The sequence below is a fragment of the Narcine bancroftii genome, chromosome 5 (genome assembly GCF_036971445.1).
Source record: "Narcine bancroftii isolate sNarBan1 chromosome 5, sNarBan1.hap1, whole genome shotgun sequence".
NCBI classification, from domain to species: domain Eukaryota; kingdom Metazoa; phylum Chordata; class Chondrichthyes; order Torpediniformes; family Narcinidae; genus Narcine; species Narcine bancroftii.
Genome location: NC_091473.1, coordinates 150,903,859 through 150,926,333, shown reverse-complemented (window position 1 = coordinate 150,926,333; position 22,475 = coordinate 150,903,859). Strand labels below are relative to the sequence as shown.

Genomic DNA, 22,475 nt, shown 5'->3' with positions numbered 1-22,475 from the left:
CCTGATTCCGTGCTGAATGTCTATATTGGCTGGGAGGGCCTGATACCGTGCTGTATGTCTGCATGGGCCGGAAGGGCCTGATTCCGTTCTGTATGTCTTCATGGGCTGGAAGGGCCTGATACCGTGCTGTATGTCTACATGGGTCGGAAGGCCCTGATACCGTGCTGTATGTCTACATGGGCCAGAAGGGCCTGATACCGTGCTGTATGTCTACATGGGCGGGAAGGGCCTGATTCCGTTCTGTATGTCTACATGGGCTGGAAGGGCCTGATACCGTGCTGTATGTCTACATGGGCCGGAAGGGCCTGATACCGTGCTGTATGTCTACATGGGCCGGAAGGGCCTGTTACTGTGCTGTATGTCTACATGGGCTGGAAGGGCCTGATACCGTGCTGTATGTCTACATTGGCTGGAAGTGCCTGTTACCGTGCTGTATCTCCACATGGGCCTGAAGGGCCTGTTACTGTGCTGTACGTCTACATGGGCAGGAAGGGCCTGTTACCGTGCTGTATGTCTACATGGGCCGGAAGGGCCTGATACCGAGCTGTATGTCTACATGGGCCGGAAGGGCCTGTTACCGTACTATATGTCGACATGGGCCGGAAGGGCCTGTTACCGTACTATATGTCGACATGGGCCGGAAGGGCCTGTTACCGTACTATATGTCTAGATGGGCCGGAAGGTCCTGTTACTGTGCTGTATGTCTACATGGGCCGGAAGGGCCTGATTCCGTGCTGTATGTCTACATGGGCTGGGAGGCCCTGATACCGTGCTGTATGTCTACATGGGCTGGAAGGGCCAGATACCGTGCTGTATGTCTACATGGGCCAGGAGGGCCTGATACCGTGCTTTATGTCTACATGGGCCGGAAGGGCCTGTTACCGTGCTGTATGTCTACATGGGCCGGAAGGGCCTGATTCCGTGCTGTATGTCTACATTGGCTGGAAGGGCCTGATACCGTGCTGTATGTCTACATGGGCCGGAAGGGCCTGATTCTGTTCTGTATGTCTACATGGGCTGGAAGACCTGATACCGTGCTGTATGTCTACATGGGCTGGAAGGGCCTGATACCGTGCTGTATGTCCACATGGGCCGGAAGGGCCTGATACCGTGCTGTATGTCTACATGGGCTGGAAAGGCCTTTTACCGTGCTGTATGTCTTCGTGGGCCGGAATGGGCTGTTACCGTGCTGTATGTCTACATGAGCCGGAAGGGCCTGTTACTGTGCTGTATGTCTACATGGGCTGGAAGGGCCTGATACCGTGCTGTATGTCTACATTGGCTGGAAGGGCCTGTTACCGTGCTGTATCTCCACATGGGCCTGAAGGGCCTGTTACTGTGCTGTACGTCTACATGGGCAGGAAGGGCCTGTTACCGTGCTGTATGTCTACATGGGCCGGAAGGGCCTGATACCGAGCTGTATGTCTACATGGGCCGGAAGGGCCTGTTACCGTACTATATGTCGACATGGGCCGGAAGGGCCTGTTACCGTACTATATGTCGACATGGGCCGGAAGGGCCTGTTACCGTACTATATGTCTAGATGGGCCGGAAGGTCCTGTTACTGTGCTGTATGTCTACATGGGCCGGAAGGGCCTGATTCCGTGCTGTATGTCTACATGGGCTGGGAGGCCCTGATACCGTGCTGTATGTCTACATGGGCTGGAAGGGCCAGATACCGTGCTGTATGTCTACATGGGCCAGGAGGGCCTGATACCGTGCTTTATGTCTACATGGGCCGGAAGGGCCTGTTACCGTGCTGTATGTCTACATGGGCCGGAAGGGCCTGATTCCGTGCTGTATGTCTACATTGGCTGGAAGGGCCTGATACCGTGCTGTATGTCTACATGGGCCGGAAGGGCCTGATTCTGTTCTGTATGTCTACATGGGCTGGAAGACCTGATACCGTGCTGTATGTCTACATGGGCTGGAAGGGCCTGATACCGTGCTGTATGTCCACATGGGCCGGAAGGGCCTGATACCATGCTGTATGTCTACATGGGCTGGAAAGGCCTTTTACCGTGCTGTATGTCTTCGTGGGCCGGAATGGGCTGTTACCGTGCTGTATGTCTACATGAGCCGGAAGGGCCTGTTACCGTGCTGTATGTCAACATTGGGCCGGAAGGGCCTGATACTGTGCTGTATGTCTACATTTAAAAAGAAAAACAAATTTTCCAACATCCTTCATTCCACTTTGCTTTTGTTTCTGTTCTAGGTGTTTGTCTTTGATGTTGGAGGGAAGGATTGGAAACATTATGACTGGTCAAGGATGACAACTATTGCAACCTTTGGATCGTATGACCCTGAGCTTCTGTGTCATGCTCATGCCAATGAAGTACGGGTTGTTCTGAAAGGTAACTAATCTCAAAAATGAAAGCTGTATAATTGAGCTTCCCTTACAAGAACATCCTCTTCCTGATCCTGTCTCTTGCTGAAGTTCCTTTGCAATTCTAATTAATGTACCTGGCATTTACCGCTGACCATTGGATGCTGTTTAAAGCAAATCACAATATTTTAATAAATGATCATTGAAAGGTTTACATTTTATTTTAAAATAAACCACTGTTGGCTCCTGTAACAGGCAGTTTAAAGCCTGCACAGAGCAAATAGCAGTCTGACCAGGCAGATGGACCCCGTCGAGGAGCCTGAAACTTCACAAATAACTTGGCGGGTCATGCACGAGGTTGTGTCAGAGACTGTGGGAAGACAGCGACAGTGTTGTGACTCCATTGTTAAGGGTAGAATTTTAAACCCTTTGTATTGCACGACCCTGATTTTAAGGTCAAATTTATGTTTGAAGGATCATCCTATACCTTGGCATATATGGTAATTCTAATTCCACCTCCAGTCACAGGCAGCGTGCGCCCTGGGTTCCTTGAATATAGAACAATGTTATCAATCAAGAACAGCACAGTAAAGGTCCTTCAGCCCATGATGTGCCGATCTAGGCAAACATGTGTCACAACAATCTAATCCTCACACATCTAATCCTTGAATGTCCCTATTGTACCAGCTTCCACCACCATTCCAGGCACCTGCCACTCTCTGTGTAAAAAGAAAACACCTCTGGTATCACTTCCAAACTTTTCTTGCACTCACCTCAGGAAAATGTCCTCTGGTGTTGGCCATTGTCATCCCAGGATAAAGGAGCCCTCTTTAAACAATGATCCCAGTAGATCACGTCATAGAGAGGGTGGAAGGGAGTCTGCAGTAATCCTTTCTTCTCTTTTTATGGCCTCTGGATTGACCTCCGATCTGATGCTCCATAGCAACCATACCACATTGTGATGCAGGCCGCTAGGACACTCTCGATGGAGCTCCTGTGGACAAGGTTCAAAGGAAAAGTTATGAGTCATTTGTGTTCATCCTGTGTAAGATCCGAATCAGGACAGTTTGGAACTGGATTCTGGACTTCCCAACCAAAGTCTGACCGGGTCGGTAGCAGAAAGTCGAGGACCATCACACTGAGCACTGGTGCATACCCCATTCTTGGTCATGTTACTAATCCACAGCTGCATCGTCAGATCCAGCTCCAAAAGGGTCTTCAAGTTTTCAGATGATGCATTAGCAACAATGCTGAAATGGTGTGAGACCAACAACCTGAGTCTCAACATGGACAAGACAAATATGATGAACGTGGACTTCAGGAGGACCAGGAACAACCACCCTCCGTTGCACATCATTAACTGAGCAGAGAGCACTGTTCCTTGAAGTTCACTTGACTAGTAGCGTATCATGGGCACTCAGCAGCTTCTCACTTGTCAGGAAAGTGCAACAGCAGTATCCAGACTGAGGCGGGCAAGGCTTCTGGCCACTATTATGTCACAGGACGTCAAAATGTGGTATGGTTGCTGTGGAATAGAGAATTAGATTGGAAGCCAATCTGCAGGATCACTGAATTCTTCCCACCCCTAACATGATCTACCAGGATTATTGTCTGAAGAGGGCATGCAAAATTATTGAGGACCCCTTTCACCCAAGACACAACATCTGTGTGTTACATCTAATTGTGTGTCTGCGTGTTTTGCACCGAGGACTGGATAACGCTGTTTCGTTGGGTTGTACTTGTTCAATTAGATAATAAATAAACAAAACTTGATGCGGTTGTGTTCACCAATCTACAGAAAGGATGTGAAGGCTTTAGAGGAGTTGGTAAAGAGATTGAGACATTTGAACACCACTGCTCATTCCCCTCCTTCAATTTCATGAAGAATACTGAACAAAACAGATGTTTTGTGTTCTTGTAAATATATCCTCATTCAGCAATGTTTGAGTTTACTCTGTTACTCAGCTTCTAAAGGAAGATGTTCATAATATTTTTTAAAAATTGAGACCTACAACAGTCCTTACCAGCCCTTGAGCCCATGCCATCCAAATACCTCAATTAACTTGCAACACCCAGTTTGTATTGAAGGGTGGGAGGAAACTGGAGCACCCAGAGGATACCCACGCAGACACGGGGAAGAACGTACAAACTCCTTCCAGACCGTGGCGGATTCTGACACTGTATTAATGTTGCCCTGACTGTGCGCGCATGTTGAAGGTGTGGCGTATGCTGTAGATTGAATGTACAAGGCAGACTGACAAATTGCGATAATGGTTCCACCAAAGAGCAAGGGATTTTCTTGGGCAGTTTTCATGTCTTGAACAAGTTCACCAAACATCAACCCAGTGAGGGATCTGGGCTCTGCACAAACTAGTGAACTGTACATAAGATGATAAAGAGTTTATTATCATATAAAATGTACATATGCACTGAAATTCTTACTTTCTGCAGCCGAACAGGTGCAGAAAAATTATAAACTAATTGCATTAACTTAAAGAGACAACTTCAATTATCCGAAATGATCAGGATCTGGCCTGTGTCGGATAATGGTTTTTTTTTTGGATAACTGGTCATTTTTTTTTAAAAGCAGCCCAGTAGCAACTGAAAATCTCTTGTAACAGTGTTTAAACAACAACAAACAACAGGGAAGGCTTTTTAAGCATGAAATAATGTTTAATTCTCACCAAAAAAAATTGCTGGCTGCTGCCGATCGCTGACACCTCCCCACTGAGGTCCCCCCTCCTGCCCGGGAGCCCGAGATCCCCAGTCCTGCCCGGGAGGCTGTTCTCCTTGATGACGCCGGGACAAGGGATTGCTTGCTTGCGGCTGAGAGACATTAGCACGTAACTTGAGAGGGAGAGTGGGCGAGAAAAATCAATAATGGAAGGTAAAGAAGAAATGGAAAAAGGGAGGGGAAGGACACTTGTTCCAATTTCATGTCAGGTGAATATCTTTTCAATCTATGAGGTCAGTTCAGCTCCGAACATATTTTGGATAAATGAGGTAATCCTGTGGGAGAATAAAAGGCAACTCCGAACATATTTTGGATAAATGAGTGTAATCCTGTGGGAGGATAAAAGGCAACTTTGCAATAGTACAGCCAGTCCTTTTGTGCTGTCAGAAGAGTCCCTGATTAGCATATCAAAGGGATGTTTAAGATCCTGATAGCTGCTGGAAAGAAACTGTTCTTGAACCTAGAGTTAAAAACACAATGCTGGAGAAACTCAGCATTGCTGTAGCAAAGATGAAGATACATAACCAATGTTTCAGGTTTGAGCCCTTCAAGGTAGACCTCTATGAAGGTCTCAAGCCCAAAATGTTGGTTTTTTTGGTAGGCTATTGAGATGTGCAGAGCCACAAAGGGATTTAGGAGTTGTGGTAAATAGTACCCTCAAGGCTGATACTCAGGTAGATGGTGTGGTGAAGAAGGCATTTGGAATGTTGGCCTTCATAAATCGGAGTTTTAAATTCAAGAGTAGGGAGGTTATGATGAAATTGTACAAGGCATTGGTGAGGCCAAATTTGGAGTACTGTGTACAGTTTTGGTCACCAAATTATAGGAAAGATATAAACAAAATAGAGAGAGTGCAGGGAAGGTTCACGAGAATGTTGACAGGATTTCAAGGTTTGAATTAGAGGGAAAGGTTGTGCAGACTGGGGCTTTTTTCTCTGGAGTGTAGAAGATTGAGAGGGGACTTCATAGAGATGTTTAAGATTTTAAAAGGGACAGACAGAGTAAACGTGGATAGGCTTTTTCAATTAAGAGTGAGGGAGATTCAAACTGGAGGACATGGTTTAAGATTGAAGGTGGAAAATTATAAGGGGAACATGAGGGGAAATTTCTTGACGCAGAGGGTTGTGGGATGTGGAATGAGCTTCCGACAGACGTGGTCGAGGCGGGATCATTGGTTACATTTAAGGAAAGACTGGATCGTTACATGGATAGGAGGGGACTAGAGGGTTATGGACCGGGTGCTGGTCAGTGGGACTAGGAGGGTGGGAATTTGTTACGGCATGGACTAGTAGGGCTGAACTGGCCTGTTCTGTGCTGTAAGTGGTTATATGGTATCTTTGCTATATAAAGGATACTGTTTGACCTGCTGAGTTTCTCCAGCATTGGGTTTTTATTTCAGCCACAGTGTCTGCAGATGTTCGTGTTTTACCTTTTGAACCTAGAGGTGCTGTATTTAGGGTTTTGTACTTTCTGCCCAAAGGTGGCAGAGAGAAGTGGTTGTGACCAGGGTGATGGGGTCCTTTATGATGATGGCCGGCATGTTGAGACAGTATCTCACATAGATGTCTGCAATGGATGGGAGATCCGACCCTGTGGACCTGACTGTGTTTGCTGCTGTCGGCAGCCTTTTGTGTTCCTGAGCACTGGAACAAGAGCAGTTGCAGTTAATCATTTAAGTGCAGTGGGGGACTTGACATACAAGGTACGGTGAATGCCAGTTCACTCTGTCATTCTGTGATTGTTGCTGAGTTAATGTGACATCTCCCTCTTCACTAGGCGATGTGCCAATCAGGGATGTCGTGGACCAAATTAACCGGACAGCATGGATCCTTGATAAAGTTAACTTGGCAAAAAGCCAGTTTATGGATGGAATCAATTTGGATCTGGAAGAAGCTGTAGTTTATCAATCTGTGGAATATTTTGCCCTAACTAAACTTGTCAAAGAAACCACTGATATATTCCACCGAGAAATACCAGGATCTCAGGTAAATATTGAGTTAAACAGTGCAGTCGCTGTGATCGTCATTCATTACACAGAAGAGCTGGAGAAACTCAGCAGGTCACACAGCGTCTATAGGAAGTAGAAGGTAACTAACCCTTCAGGTCTGAGCTTTTTGTCAAAGTATATACCTTGACGAAGGGCTCCGGCCCGAAAGGTTGGCTGCCCTTTACTTCTCAGTATGAGCAGTTGAGTTTCTCCAGCACTTGTGTGCATCCCAGGTAAAGATGCCATTTTAAAAATATTTAATGGAGCAAAAATATATTGCAGATTCTGGGAATTTGAAATCCAAACAGAAATGCAGGAATAAACACTGCAGGTCAAGGAGTATTTGCTGGAGAGGAACGTTAATGTTTCTGGTCCAAGATGCTTCATGTTCTATTTTTAAATGTGGTTAAGCAGTTAGTTTAAGGCCATAAGATATAGGAGCAGAAATAGGCTTTTCAGCCCATTGAGTCTGCCCCCACCATTCAGATCCACTTTCCCACTGAGCCCCACTGCCCATAACCTATGATGCTCTACCTCATCAAGGACCTACCAATCTCTACGATGCCTTTCCTTCAATACACCCAATGACTTGGCCTCCACAACTTCAGGATCGAAGGGCGCTCATTTAAAACAGAGATGCAGAGGAATTTCTTTAGCCAGAGAGTGGAGAACCTGTAGAATTTGCTTCTACGTGCATCTGTGAAGGCCAGGTCGTTGGGTGTATTTAAGGCGGAGATTGATAGTTATCTGAATAGTTGGGGTGTCAAAGGTTATGGGGAGAAGGCAGGGGAGTGGGGCTGAATGGGAGAATGGATCAGCTCACGATGGAATGGCGGAGAAGACTTGTCGGGTTGAATGGCTTGCTTCTGCTCCTTCATGTGATGGTCATGAATCTCTGCCCTCTATGTCCCTGATTCCAGAATCCTTTACCCTGAGAAATAGATTTTCTAAACCTCTGTAAGATCATCCCTCAACCTCCTAGACTCCAAGGAATAAAGACCCAGCTTCAACCTGGGGGTAAGTCTTCTTTGCACCCCTTTCCACTTACTGAGGCCCTTCCAAGATCTAGGCAATCAGAACTGCACACCATCCTCTTTGCTTGATCTCACTACACCTTGTACAGCTGAATTGTAAGGTCCCAACTTTGCACTCAGCACCTTGCCCAATGACAGTTAGCGTGCCAAACACCATCTTTGTCCACCTGAGCTGCCTAGGACTGTACATACGAAACCCTAGTTCGACACCATTCCCATCAAGTACGATGAAGAGTATGAAAACTTTTCCAGAGATATACTGTGCACACAAACCTGGGCACATCTAATCTACAGTAAAATCCCCGTAACCTGGAATTCAAGCAACCAGTAGCTTCAAGAAGCCACCAAAAAAATTGCAGAAAATATATAGGTAAAATGTATGAAAGTATAACATTGGTGCCACCTAGTGGTCAGCTCGCCAATCACACAGCAAACAATCTCAAGCAACCAGCAAATTCACTCATCTGGCCTCTACCAATCCCCACAGATGCTGGATTCGGGTTTTTTTTTTACTATCTAACTTAATGGAGTTAAAGACACAAGGATGCTGGAGAAACTCAAGGTCACAGCATCCATAAGAAGTAAAAGGGTGGCCAAGGTTTTGCACCTGAGCCCGTTGTCAGGAATTCCATGAATGCTGTGACTTAGTGAGTTTCTTCAGCTCTTTTGTTTATTTAACTCTCTGCCCAATCATCAGTCAGAAAGGACAGTGGATTTACACAGAGCCAACTAATGTCCAAGTTAGTCGTCCCACCCCCTCCCCCCCCCCCCCCCCCCACCCAAGAACTTGGCTCCAGCTCATTGCCTTCTTCCAAAAATAGACCAGAGAACTGAGTTTGAGTTTAGGGAATGATTCTTTGACAATAAGGCAGCATTTGAGAGGAGTATAAGAGATCTCTGCAGTTAATTAATGTAAGCCACCCTCATCTTGCTTATCCTTGTCACCATTCTTCTTTCAAACTAATGGACCTACTTTGACATTGCAGAGGTGTAAGAGGGCAGATTTCCTGGAATAAATGTTTGGTGGGGGAGGGGTTTGACCAGATTGTTGACCACAAGTCACCACAGAATCTACTGTCATTGGAGCTTAGCTAGTATGGTTTTCCCTGTTCCCAACTGCTGACATGTTGCAGGCAAGTTCAAGCAGTGTTTTGCAGGACTTCCAAGTGTATGTTGACTAACCATTTCTCGGGTTTAAATTCAGCGCTGTGTGTACTTTCTCCCTGTGACCTGGGTGGTTTCCTCTAGCTGCTCCGGTTTCTTCCCAGCCTCCAAAAATGTATGGAGGGTTTGGAGATTAATTGGGCAGCGTGGGTTTCATGAGCTAGACCAGCCTTCCACTGTGCTACATTATTAAAATGAAAGGTTCCAGTATTTGTATTTCTCTATTTTCCAGTGAGATCTGGCCTGGTGTTCCAATTTTCACCATGTGCACAGCAGTGCAGCGAGTAGAGCTGCGAGTTCACAGCCCCAGTTCAATCCCAACTTCCGGTGCTGTCTGTTCTACCTGTGACTGCATGGGATTGGTCTGGGTTCCTCCCACATCCCAAAGATGCGCAGGTGGCTAATTATCCACTGCAAATTTGGCCATTATGTCAAAAAGTGGTGGATCCTTGAGCAAGCTCATGGGATGTGGAGGGAAATTGGATTGCTCAGTCAGCTGGCATGGAGTCGATATCCTTCTTCGTGTACAGAAGTATGGAGCACGCAGCACAAAATGAAATTAACTTCTGGTAACTGATTGATCCTCAGGTTACATTTGACGTGGCTTGGTCTCCGGACTGCATAGATGGCCGATGCTATGATTATGTGGCGATTGCAAATTCATGTGACTTTCTCTTTGTAATGTCCTATGATGTGCAGAGTCAAATGTGGGATGATTGTACTGCAAAGGCTAATGCGCCCTATTACCAGACGTTATCAGGTATGAGGCAGCAAACTTTGTGCAGAATCTTCTTCCCGTGTTGCAGAGTTGAAGCCGAGACATTTGCTCTTATTTTTCTCTTTTAGGTGTTGAAGCTTATATAAAACTGAATATTGATTCCAGAAAGCTTGTGTTGGGAGTTCCTTGGTACGGTTATGATTATCCTTGCATGCAGTTGTTTGAGGTAAGCTATTGGCATTATTCAGTTATTACTGTAAATATACGTGTATAATGTGACTCCCCCCCCATTTTTGAGGGGAAAAAGGGAGAAAAATTTTACCCCGTGTATAATACGACCCCCTCCCCTCGCCTGCCCAATTTGCGGTGCCGTCTCTCCCCCCACCTTGCCTGCCCGATTCGCGCTGCTGTCTCTCTCCCCCCTTGCCCGCCCGAGTCACGCTGCCGTTTCTGTTACCCTGCCCGCCCAAGTCGCGCTGCCATCTCTCTCCCCCCCTCGCCTGCTCGCTCGATTCACACTGCCGTCTCCCCCCTTCGCCCGCCCGATTTGTGCTGCCGTAAATATGCGTGTACAAAGTGACCCCCTACTTTGAGCTCGAATTTTGGTACAGAATTTTTCGCATTATACACGCATATTTACGGCAATCATAATTATTTGGAATAAATTGCATCTTTTAATTGATGTTCAAGTTCTTCCCTTTGAGGAAATAAAACTTTGAACTTCCAGAAAGTAAAACTTCAAGCTTCTCAGAAAATGAGTTAATTATCGACACTTCAGACTGATTGTTACCCCTATTAGTTTACTCCTTGATTACTTACACCTTGAAAATGGCATCATAGCTAGATTGAGTTGTAAAGAGAGCTTTTGGCACGTTTGCCTTCATGAGTCCAAGTACTGAGTCCAGGAATTGGGTGTTAGGTTCACAAGATAAAGGAACAAAAGTAGGCCATTCTTCCCATCGAGTGCACCGCAACTCCACCCTGAGCTAAACCATTCTTGCATCTAGTTCCAAATTCCGGTCGTTTCCTTATATCCCTTGATACCCTGACTAATTAGATACTTATCAACCTCCTCCTTAAAGCTCCCCCAATGTTCGAGCTTCCACAAGTTGAAGTTGTACAAGACATTGATGAGGCTAAATTTGGAGGATTGTGTGCAGTTTTGCTCACCTACCAATAAGATTGAAAGAGTGCAAAAATTGACAAGAATGTGGCCAAGTCTTCAAGAGTTGAGTTGCAGGGAAAGGTTGAATAGGGTAGGATTTTATTCCCTGGATGTCAGAGAATGATGGGAGATTTATAGAGCCATCATCCATAGAAAGTAAAGGGTAACCACCGTTTTGGCTCTGGACCCTTTGTCAGTCTTCTCCAATGCTCAAGGTAAGGGCCTGTGTCCACTCTGTATGACTTCATCCTTATCAGAAATGTTTTCCATTTCTATGCATTGTAATAAAATCCCAAGAGAAATGAATACACACGAGTGCTGAAGAAACTCAGCAGGTCCTGAAGGGCTCGGATCTGAAATGTCCTATGGACACTTTGGACCTACTGAGTTTCTCCAGCACTTATCTGCAGATTTTCTGGTTTCACTAAGAGAAGTAAAACTACTTTTATTACCTCATCATCAAGAGGTAAGTCGTATATAGCAGCTGCATTTCCAATCAAAGTAATTCCATTCACACGTAATAGGAATGTACCTTGTGTACAGAAAACTGCATGTGTTTTTCCATCAACTTTTTCTCCTTTTCAGGCCGGTAGGTGTACCTTGAGAAGTGTTCCTTTCAGAGGTGCCCCCTGCAGTGATGCTGTGGGAAAACAGATCCCCTACAAAGAGATCATGCAACATGTAAACCAATCAATCACTGGCCGGATTTGGGATGTAGATCAGAAATCCCCATATTACATCTACCAGGTGAGGCCCGTGACTCCGTCTGGAGCTGTGCTCTGTCACCTGGACTGAACGACAGGACGAGAGGGCACCGCTTGCTGAGTTTCTCCAGCGTTTACACAAGCTGAGTGTTGTGTTCAGTTCTGGTTACTGCACTGTAGAAGGGGGTGAACAGAGTCATGGGTGTAGAAAAGGGCTCCTTTTCTGATCCTTCAGTTTTCCAACACTGCTGAGTTGTTTACCTCCTTTCCTGGTCTCTTCTGTGAAAGAAGGTGATGATTTGATTGTGTTCAAAGCCATGAAGGGCCTGAGCAGGGGAGACTTTTCCCATGGTGGAAAGTGAGGAACCAAGGATGAAGATGCTGGGAATACTGGGCTACAATGAGGAAATCGTACTTAGCATTGTATAGTGGGGATCTGGAAATCAGTGGGGACAGGAGACCGCAGATGCCAGTTTAATGGAAGTGTTCAGCTCGAAATATAACCATATAACCGTTTACAGCTCAGAAACAGGCCATGTTGGCCCTTCAAGTCCGTACCGGTTCACTTGAACAACTCCACTAGCTCCTCCGCAAACTCCTGAGGAAGTAGAGGCTTTCTTCATGATGCCATTGGTGTGTTGGTTCCAGGAAAGATCTTCCGAGATAGTGACTCCCAAGGCTCCCAGAATAATGCTCATCCTCTCCACCTCTGATCCCCCATTGATCAATCTCTGAAATCAACCTCTCTGCACCAACGTGAAAGACTTTCATTACATTGAATCAGATAAACCACTCCTTTTCTCCCACTGGAGTTGCTCATTCAGAAATCAGATCAGATACTATTTATTGTCCTCTAATAAAATATGTAATATAATATTACATGAAATTGCCTTTAGTCTGCCATGAGGCACTCAAAAATTCACCATTAGACAAAGTCTAATCTGGCGTTCCTTACAGTCAGAGAAAGAGAAGCAAAAGAGAGTCCCCTCGCAATCACTGAGTGTCCTTCGATTCGCCTCCAGCGCTCCTGCAGCCATACAAACTCCTGCTTGATCCATTTGCAAAGTGAGCCCAGATCCAAACATCCAACGCGATGAGGAAGCCTTCAGCGGCCAGGGCCTTTTCAGCACTCTCTCGAATCCCTGTTTCAATACTTGGTTTCTATGACAGTCTCCAGCAGCCTGGTGTGAGTCCTTTGACCTTAACTCACCAGCAGCCCACAGCTTATGTGGGTTCTTCACCCATTAACAGAAATTAGGAAGAACTTCTTTAGCCAGAGAGTCGTGGATCAGTGGAACTCGCTGCCGCATGCAGCAGTGAAGCCAGATCACTGGGAGTATTTAAACAAGAAATAGACAAGTATCTCATTAGTGAGGGCATCAAGGGATATGGGGAAAAGGACGGAAATTGGAACGAGTGTAGAGTAGCTTAGTGTAGATTTACGGAGCAGACTCGATGGGCCCAGTGGCCTGGTTCTGTTCCTTTGTCTTGTATGAATCTTGTAATCATCTTCAGCTCACCGCCAGCATGGGTCCTTCCACCATGGTCACCGTCCTTTATTAGGGTAGTCTCCTCTGCTTCTCCTCCTCAATGGGTGGGAGATGGTGTGGGTTTTCTCCCCTTTACTGGTCCACTGCTCCCCTGGAGACCACAGCCCCTCACCAATGCCGAACGCAGACCTCTTTTTGGGCCTGGCTTCCTTAACAGGGCTTTTAAAGCCTGAAAGGAGCAGCAGTCGGAAGTAGGACCCTGCAAAGCAGCGCTGTGTCTCCGCTCCCCGCTCTCTGCGGGTTCACACCAGCGGCAGGGCTGCTGGTAAAACTGCTCCTGCACCACCACTATTTTTCAAATCAATGTCTGAAAGAGAGGGATACAGGATGGATACTTCTGGGAAGAAAAAAAATTAGTACAAGATATTTTTAAAGATTAGACATGCAGCACAGAATAATGCTTAAATTAATTGAAAAATTGGAACTGTTTGCCTCGATAGAGTAGTGACTCAGTGATTAAATGGCTCCTATGTGTGCAAGGATTTTATGGGTTGAAATGTTAACATGGGACAGTTACTGTCAAAATGAGTTGAAGTTTAACCGATCAAAGGCAGTTCACGTTTTCAAAAAAAAAATGCACTAAGAGTTGCAGCCAGTGAGAGAAGCTGAACTCTGCATGTGGAACACTCCGTATTTAATGTCAGCAGATTGGTATGTCGAATGTGATCACTGTCTATCAAAAAGATTGAAAAGGGCATACAAATCGGCCTGAATCAGTAACTCTTTAAACATTAATTGATGTTGTTTCACCTGACTTTTTATTGAGGAAGGCATGCCCCAATCTTATTGTAGCAATAAATGCAAGTGTACCATTTGCCTTCCTGGTTGTTTCCGGAGCTTCTTAACTCTCTATGGGTCTCACGCAAGGATATCCAAATCCCTCTAAATTCAAGTTTTCTGAAGTCACAGGCACTAGTTGTAGGTAGTGCAAGTACACCTACAATGTTGTGATCCCTGCCGATGCTGGAGGTAGAGGCAGGAGAGTTGTTTGCACTGGCAGGTGAGACCAGAGCTGGGGAACGTAGCCTGGACATTTGGGGGAGTAGATTAATAGAATACAGGTTCTCAGCCCAAGAAAGCAGTAGAGGTGCCAGAGGGTGGTGAACCTTTGGAAATTGTACCATGGGTGGCTGTGGAGGCCAAGTCATTGGGTGTATTTAAGGCAGAGATTGATAGGTTTCTGAATCTTCAGGGTGTGGGGAGAAGGCAGGGGAGTGCGGCTGAGTGGGAGAATGGATAAGCCCATGATTGAATAGCAAAGCAGAGTCAATGAGCTGAATGGCCTACTTAGTCCTCTATCTTATGGCGTTATTAAATGTTTTTAAGACAGATTTTTGCAGAATAGGGGAATTAAAGGTGATGGAGAACAGGCTCAATGGTCCAGAAGCCCGACTTCTGCCCCTATTTCTTATGTTCATGAGCCCTGCTAAGGCCCCTTGCTTCCAGCATTGCTGAATTGAACTAATCTTATTTTAATTAAAAATAATTGAATCACAGAAAAGGCCGTTTGGCCCAACTTGTTCATGCTGATCCAAGTTGCGCACCTGAGCTAATCCCACTGGCTGCATCGATTCATATCAATCTGAACTTTTCCTACCCGTGAACCTGTCTCGATGTGTTTTAAATTGTGCCTGCCTCTGGCAGCTTGTTTCCTGAACACACTTCCTTCTATGTGAGAAAAGTTACTCCTCTGGTCCCCTTCAAATTATTTTCTCTATTTTAATTGCAAACATTTTTTAAAAAACCTGTCATTTGGATTAATGGTAGAATTTTAATTGTAAGCTGAACCTGACAATGGTATGCTTGCAAATCCTTGTTTTCCCCCCTGCAGAGCCTGCCATTTTGCTGACTTCTGTTGGCAAATGTCTTGAAAGAGTTTGCTCCTCCACCATGCAGCTGATTTCTCTAATTCTCACTTCCCTCTTGGGCTCTGCCGCTCATGGAGAATGATCGAGTTTTGCACTTGCTAAACTTAGCGAGATCTCAAGAATAGAAACAGGGGTTGGAGTCTACTCCACCATTCAGTAAGGTCTTCTAACTCTGTATCACTTTTCTGCACCAACCCCTTGAATTCTTTAATATCCAAAAACATCCATCCACCTGCCTTGGATGTACTTCAGTAAAAACACAGTGCTGGAGAAACTCAGTAGGTCAAACAGTGAACTTTTAATAGCAAAAATAAAGACACATAATCAACGTTTTGGGCTTGAGCCCTTCATCAAGGATGTTTCACTCTCTTCTCTCTTGAATGTACTTGATTTCCACACATTTCTTGGATAGAAAATTCAAAAGATTCACTATCATCCTGAAGAAATGTGATCTTTACCCTTGCTTTGAGACTCAATCTAAGGTCATTGTACCCCATCCCACCACAAGTAAGAATTTTGGTTCATTGTGCCATGTGTATGACAATAAACTCATCATTATTACCTGTGCTGCCCTCTCACTCGGTTCTCGCTGGAGTCCAACCCTTGATCCTCCCAAGTGCAATTTTGATTGGTTCCCGTTTGCACACTCGGGGCCACCTGACCTTGACCTTTAGTATTTTCCTCACTATCCACCATGGCGTCAATTTAAGACCTATAGTTACAGGAGCAGAATCGGCCCGTCAAGCCCATTCCCCCATTCTATTGTGAGCTGAACTATTCCCCCACTCAGCCCCATTCCCCTGCCTTCTCCCTTTAACCTTTAATACCCTGACAATTCAGATACCCATCAATCTCTGTCTTATATATGCCCAAAGTCCTGGCCTCCACAGCCACCCATGATACAAATTCCAGAGGTTCTCCACTCTTCAGTTAAAATAATTCCTCCATGTCTCTGTTTTGAATGGACGCCCTTCAATCCTGAAGTTGTGCCCTCTTGTCCTTGACTCCTCTACCATGGGAAATAATTTTGCTCTATTTATTTACAACTTGGTAGAAGCTGATTCTGTGCATTTAAGTACGTGCTGCCCAGTTAACCGTCAACCCCCAAATGTTTTGAAAGGTGGGAGGAAACTGGAGCACCCAGATGAAACCCATGCAGTCACGGGGAGAACATACAAACTCCTCACAGACTACATCGGATTTGAACCCGGGTTGTTGATGCTGTAATTGCTTTGCGCTAACCATAAGGGCTTCTCCATTTAAATTGGGATAATTTGTAATATAGCACAATAAACAAGCGCCACAGTGTTAGGAGATCCTCAGTGGAACTCCACGGAACTCTGCAGTGACTATCATTCTGCCGCGGAGCTAATTGTTAATCACAGTTGCCATTTTCATTGGATCTAGGATCCAAGTGGGACAAATCTCTCTTCAGTTTCTCTCGAACTGGAAGGTGTGTCGGGAGACACTAATAGAACTATGGAACATGACAGCACAGAAAACAGGCCCTTCAACCCTTCTAGTCTGTGCCAAACTATTAATCTGTCTAGTCCCACTGACCTGCTCCCAGTCTATACCCTTCATATTCTACCCATCCATGGACCTGTCCAAATTCTTCTTACATGTTAAGATTGAGCTCGCATTCACCACCTTAGCTGGGAGCTCGTTCCACACCCCCACCGCTCTCTGTGTGAAGAAGTACCCCCTCATGTTCCCACTAAACTTTCCCCTTTCACCTTTAACCCATGTCCTCTGGTTTGGATCTCACACACCCTGAGTGGAAAAAGCCTGATTGCATGTACTCTGTCGATTCCCCCTTGTAATTTTGTATAGCTCCATCAAATCTCCCCTCATTATTCTACGCTCCAGGGAATGAAGACCTAACCTGTTGAACCTTTCCCCAGTAACTCAGTTCCTGAAGTCCAGGCAATGTCCTAGTAAATCTTCTCTGCACTCTTTCAATCTTAATGGTAACTCTTTGTCAGCCTTAACGGCAGGCAGAAAGCAGTTTTGTGTAATTTACCTTTTCTGTACAATTACATGATTCTTGAAAGAATCTTGAATCTGTCATGTTGGACTTGGCCAAAGCCTTGTTCAAATCATATAAGGGTATAAATACCCTTTAACTGTGATTGTACTTTAATTTAATCACCGATTGCTGAACCTCTACCCTCTAGGGCAGTTGTTTCCCAGCATTTTTCACCCCATACTCCCATAACCAGACCACCAGGAGTGAAGGGCATCTGCTTAGAGCAGAGATGCGGAGGAATTTATTTCACCAGAGGGTGGTGAATCTTGAGAAATTTATTGCCAGAGGCAGCTGTAGAGGCTGGGTCACTGGATGTGTTTAAGGGAGAGATTGATAGGGCATCAAAGATTATAGGGAGAAGGCCAGGGAGTGGGGCTGAGTGGGAAATGGATCAGCTGTATGGCAGACTCCATGGGCTGAATGGCCTATTTCTGCTCCTCGGTCTTGTGGTGTGCCACTTGAAAACCACTGAAGGCCTTTCCGCACGATGGACACAACACACCATCTCTGGGTGCTTTTATTATTTATTATCCTCTTCCCTTTTACTTTTTTATCTTGTTCATTATACTTGTTGCATCTGTACACTGAAAACTTGTTTCTGCGACAATTCATTCATTCATTGACGAGAGTTTTTTTTAATGACAGTTGAATAACACATACCATGAGGTGTGGTACGATGATCCACAAAGCATTTTCATGAAGACATTGATCTCGAAAAAATTTAATCTCCGAGGTGTGGGTGTGTGGAATGCCAATCTCTTGGACTACAGTAAAGGTGCTTCTACTGAAAAGCCAACTGAAGAAATGTGGAATGCTCTGTGGCCTTTCTGAAGGATGTGCCGAGATGGAGCCCTCTCATTACCAGCAACGTGGCAACATTTCATTACACCAAGGAAGCTTACTTTCAGCATTAGAAATCATCCGGAATCTTATCCATCAAACACATTGCCATAAAGCAGCTCCTGTAGTTTGCAAGAAAGGTTTAACATCTTTAACAGATGTGCCAGATCAGCATACAATCTTTTACTTCACAAAACAATTCCACTTTTGAGTTGGGTGATCTCCCATTCTGAGAGGCAAATGCATTAGCTGCTCTAAGCATATCTTCATTCTGGCTGTCGGCATACGATTTTGGTTTAAATTATCATTTTGTATTTAGATAATTAGCTACATAATATTTCATCTAATGCAGACACTGAACTACTGTTTATTTTACAGAAGCATTTTTTTACACTTGATTGTTTTGTGGTTATCTCATCTTGAAAGAAAACTGAACATAAGTTTTCTTTTACAAAATAAAATTCTCCAAAATATTTTTGTGTTACTTCGTGAGCAACTGGAACTGTTCAGATTTGAAATGGTTTTTTTAAATCTCGTTCACCTCTTCCTTGTCAACAGCCATTTCTCACTCTAGGATGAGGACAAGGTCAATGCACTGTGGTGGAACACGGTAATGCAGGTAGGGACCCCGTTGGACTGCTCAGGCTGGCCCATCCCCGGCCTGGTGACTCCTCCCTGGGGGTTTCCCAATAAAGGCCGAGAGCCCTAGTCTCCTCCTTCAATACCAGCCTTGGATCCAGGCCAGAAACATGTAATTATGTGCTGGATAATTCAGGAAATTAAAGCTTTGTGTCTGCTGGTGGTTATTTGATCGTGCTACAATTTAATATCCTGAATTTTTGCCATGGACAGGGTTGTATGATTGGAGAAGCTGGAGACCGATCCCAAGGAACCAGAGGTCTCTGTTAAATTAGACATATGGCTACACTGTCTAAATCCTTTGAGGCACCATGAAATCTCAGCCAACAGCGATAAGTATCATCTGCATTTTTCATTGTTAGGCTGTAACACAAGAATATGGGGCCCCCATGAATTTGATGTCTGCATTTGACGCCAAAGCCCAGGTGAATCTGTTGACGACTTCATGAGGACCATGACAGAGTTGGGAGGAGGCTATGGGTTCAAGGATGTTATGGTGGCCCCCCATCAAGAAGAACTCAACCGGGACGGGTTAGTGAGCAACTCATGGGGAAAGGTGATGGGACCCTCCAGGAAGTCATACAGCTGGCTCAATCGTTGGAGACGGTCCAAAAAAACGGTGAGGCCCATTTGGCAAACCATGCGGTCGGCCGATGGGGAGCACGGGTGCCACCATCTTGGGGCTCAGGGAACCTGACTGTCGTTGGAGCTGCTGACCACACGGAGTGCAACCACTGCGGCCAAACCAGTACTGCCCAACCCATAGCACGACCCATTTAAACTGCCGGAGGAAGGGGTACTACGCTAAGGTATGCCGCTCTAACCCCCCTCCCAGCAGTGCCGTGTGTGGGCATCGACGCACGTCACCATCTTGGGTTGATCCCCTTCTGGTCTCACTTCCGGTAGCTGAGAACAGGAGGAAGATGACTTGGGATGATGTCACATCCGTTGTCTCTTTTGGACCCCGCCACGTGTGATCTATGGTAGTGGCCATCTTGGAGGCAGCCATCCCAATGCTACAGTAGCAGTAACTCAGACAATGAGTTGATTCTGGTCTTCATCATGTTGGACCAGAACAGGCCACACCGACTGGTGAGATCGATGATGGACATCGAGGTAAATGGTCATACCATGAGTTGCCTATTCAGCACTGGGTGTGCTGAGAGCTTTATCCACCTGGGCATGGTCCAGTGCTATGCCATGCGTGTCCTCTGCCAAGTGCAAGGTAGCATTAGTGTCCAAGACCCACTCCATGGAAATCTGCAGATGCTGCACTGTGACCCTGACCGCTCGGGGCACGAGAACTGTTAGTAGTGCCCTATCTCTGTGCACCAGTCATATTGGGGCTCAATTTTCAGCATCAACTTAAGAGCGTGCTGATGCAGTTTGATGGGTCTCACCCTCCCCTCATGGTCAGAAATAATCAATTCCTGGAGGCCCTGCCCTTCCTTTCGAAAGTGGCCAAACACTGTACAGGACACCTGACCTGCAGACCCTCTGGGTCTCTCTGACCCCCACCTGCCCCCCCCTCCCCAGTTCCAGCACCTTACCCCCAAGAGCTACGAAAAGTAGGCTGGGGACGTAGTTCATAAAAGCTGAAATGGGGCATCTGAGGGCATTATAGAACCCAGTAACAACACCTGGAGGGCACAGGTGGTGGTGAAGAGTGGGAGAAGCACTGGATGGTTCTCGATTATAGCCAGACCATCAATAGGTTTACCTTACTGAACACCTACCACTTCTTTCACATAGCCGACATGGTGAATGAGATTGCCCAGTTCTGGGTCTTCTCCACCATAGACATCAAGTTGGTGTACCACCAGATCCACATCCGCTCGGAGGACTGGCATTTGAGGCCAAAGGCCGCCTCTACCTCTTTCCGTGGGTCTCATTCAGCATCACAATGGAGTGTGGATGTTCCAAAGGGAAATGGACTGTGTGGTGGATGACAATAAATTAAAAGCCACATATCCCTAATTTGGAAAATGTCATCATCTGTGGCCGTACCCAAGAGGAATTTGATGAGAGTCTGCAAAAATTTCTGGCCATTGCTAAATCACTGAAATTAACATACAGTCAGAAGAAGTATGTTCAGTACCATGCGGTTGACCATACTGGGGTATATGGTAGGGCATGGCATCATTGCCCTCTGTCTCTGAGTGCATGCACCCCTTGCTGGAACTCCCACTGTCCCACAACACCAAGTCTTTAAAAAGGTGCCTGGGGTTCTTCCCATACTATGTCCAGTGGATCTCCAATTATGCTGACAAAGCCCATCCCCTGGTAAAAACCATTACCTTTCCTCCATTGGCGGAGGCCTGGAAAGCCTTCGAGGACATTAAGAGTGAGATTGCTAAGGCAGCGATGCATATCATTAATGAATCCATCCCTTTCCAAGTAAAGCATGATGCCTGACTTCACCCTGGCTGCCACGATGAACCAAGCAGGTAGGTCCAGGGCATTCTTTTCCTGAACCCTCCAGGGTCCCGCTCTAAGCCATTGAGAAGGAAGCACAGGCTATAGTGGAGGCTGTGCACCACTGGAGGCAGTATATGGCTGGCAGACCATTCATTCTGCTAACAGACCAGAGAGCCATCGCTTTTATGTTTAACCATAAACAGCGGGGAAAAATCATGAGGTGGAGATTTGAGCTATCCACTTCAATTATGAGATCTTGTATTGACCAGAGAAGCTCAATGAGCCACCCAATGCTCTGTCCAGGGGAACCTTCACCAGGGCACAAGTAGATTGCCTCCAAGCCCTCCACAATAGCCTCTGCCACCCCGGGGTCACCAGGTTCTACCATTTCGTGAGGGTCCGCAACCTCCCCTATTTGGTGGAGGAGATCAGAGAGCCGACCCGTAACTGCTTGGTCTGCGCAGAGTGTAAGCCGCACTTCAACTGGCCGGAGAGAGCTCATCTGATTAGCACCACTCGCCCCTTTGAACGTCTCAGTATGGACTTCAAGGGCTCTCTTCTGCTCACAAATATCGTGGACAAGTACTCACATTTTCCATTAGTAAACCCCTGCGCAGACATGACCAAGCCCACGGTCATTAAAGCCCACTGCAACCACTTCACCTTGTTCGGATACCCCAATTACATTCACAGTGATCGGAGGTCCTCATTCATGAGTGAGGAATTGCATCAGTACTTCCTTTCCAAGGGAATAGCCACCACCAGAACCACCAGCTACAATCCCTGTGGGAATGGGCATGATCTGGAGGGCAATCTTCAGCCCTCAAGTCAAAAGGGATGCCCATCTCCCAGTGGCAAGAGGTCTTTCCAGAAGTGCTACACGCAACCAGGTTCCTACTCTGTACTGCCACAAATGCCACCCCATATAAGAAAATGTTCTCCTTCCCCAGGAGGTCAACATCAGGAATGAAGCTGCCAGTCTGGTTGATGACCCCTGGGCCGGTGTTTCTCCACAGACATGTTAGGACCCACAAGGTAGTCCCGCTGGTTGAGGAAGTACACCTCATGCAGGCAAACCCCCAGTGCGCTCATGTACAGTACCCAGAAGGGCAGGAAGACACAGTGTCAGCCCAGGACCTGGCTCGAGTAGGGTCCCCAGCACGGGAGGTGCACCCAGGAACCCTCATCAGCAACCAGCCGGTCCATAGTATCGTCCAGGTAAATGTTTCATTATTCACTAGAGAAAAGGACCTTGATTGGGTGAGGTTGAAATAGAACAGGCTTCTGTGCTGGACAATG

General features: G+C 46.1%; 1 protein-coding gene across 1 annotated transcript in view; it reads left to right on the top strand.

Moving 5' to 3' along the window:
• The window catches only part of LOC138764067 (di-N-acetylchitobiase-like), a 35,398-nt gene extending 16,806 nt beyond the window's left edge, over nucleotides 1–18,592 (top strand). The window contains exons 2-7 of the mRNA XM_069939377.1: nucleotides 2,216–2,354; nucleotides 6,837–7,045; nucleotides 9,834–10,005; nucleotides 10,092–10,189; nucleotides 11,714–11,875; nucleotides 17,925–18,592. Of these exons, the coding sequence (XP_069795478.1) occupies nucleotides 2,216–2,354; nucleotides 6,837–7,045; nucleotides 9,834–10,005; nucleotides 10,092–10,189; nucleotides 11,714–11,875; nucleotides 17,925–18,110 (966 nt within the window). The 3' untranslated portion in view covers nucleotides 18,111–18,592. The remainder of the gene's footprint in view (nucleotides 1–2,215; nucleotides 2,355–6,836; nucleotides 7,046–9,833; nucleotides 10,006–10,091; nucleotides 10,190–11,713; nucleotides 11,876–17,924) is intronic.
• Nucleotides 18,593–22,475: the final 3,883 nt, after the last annotated feature.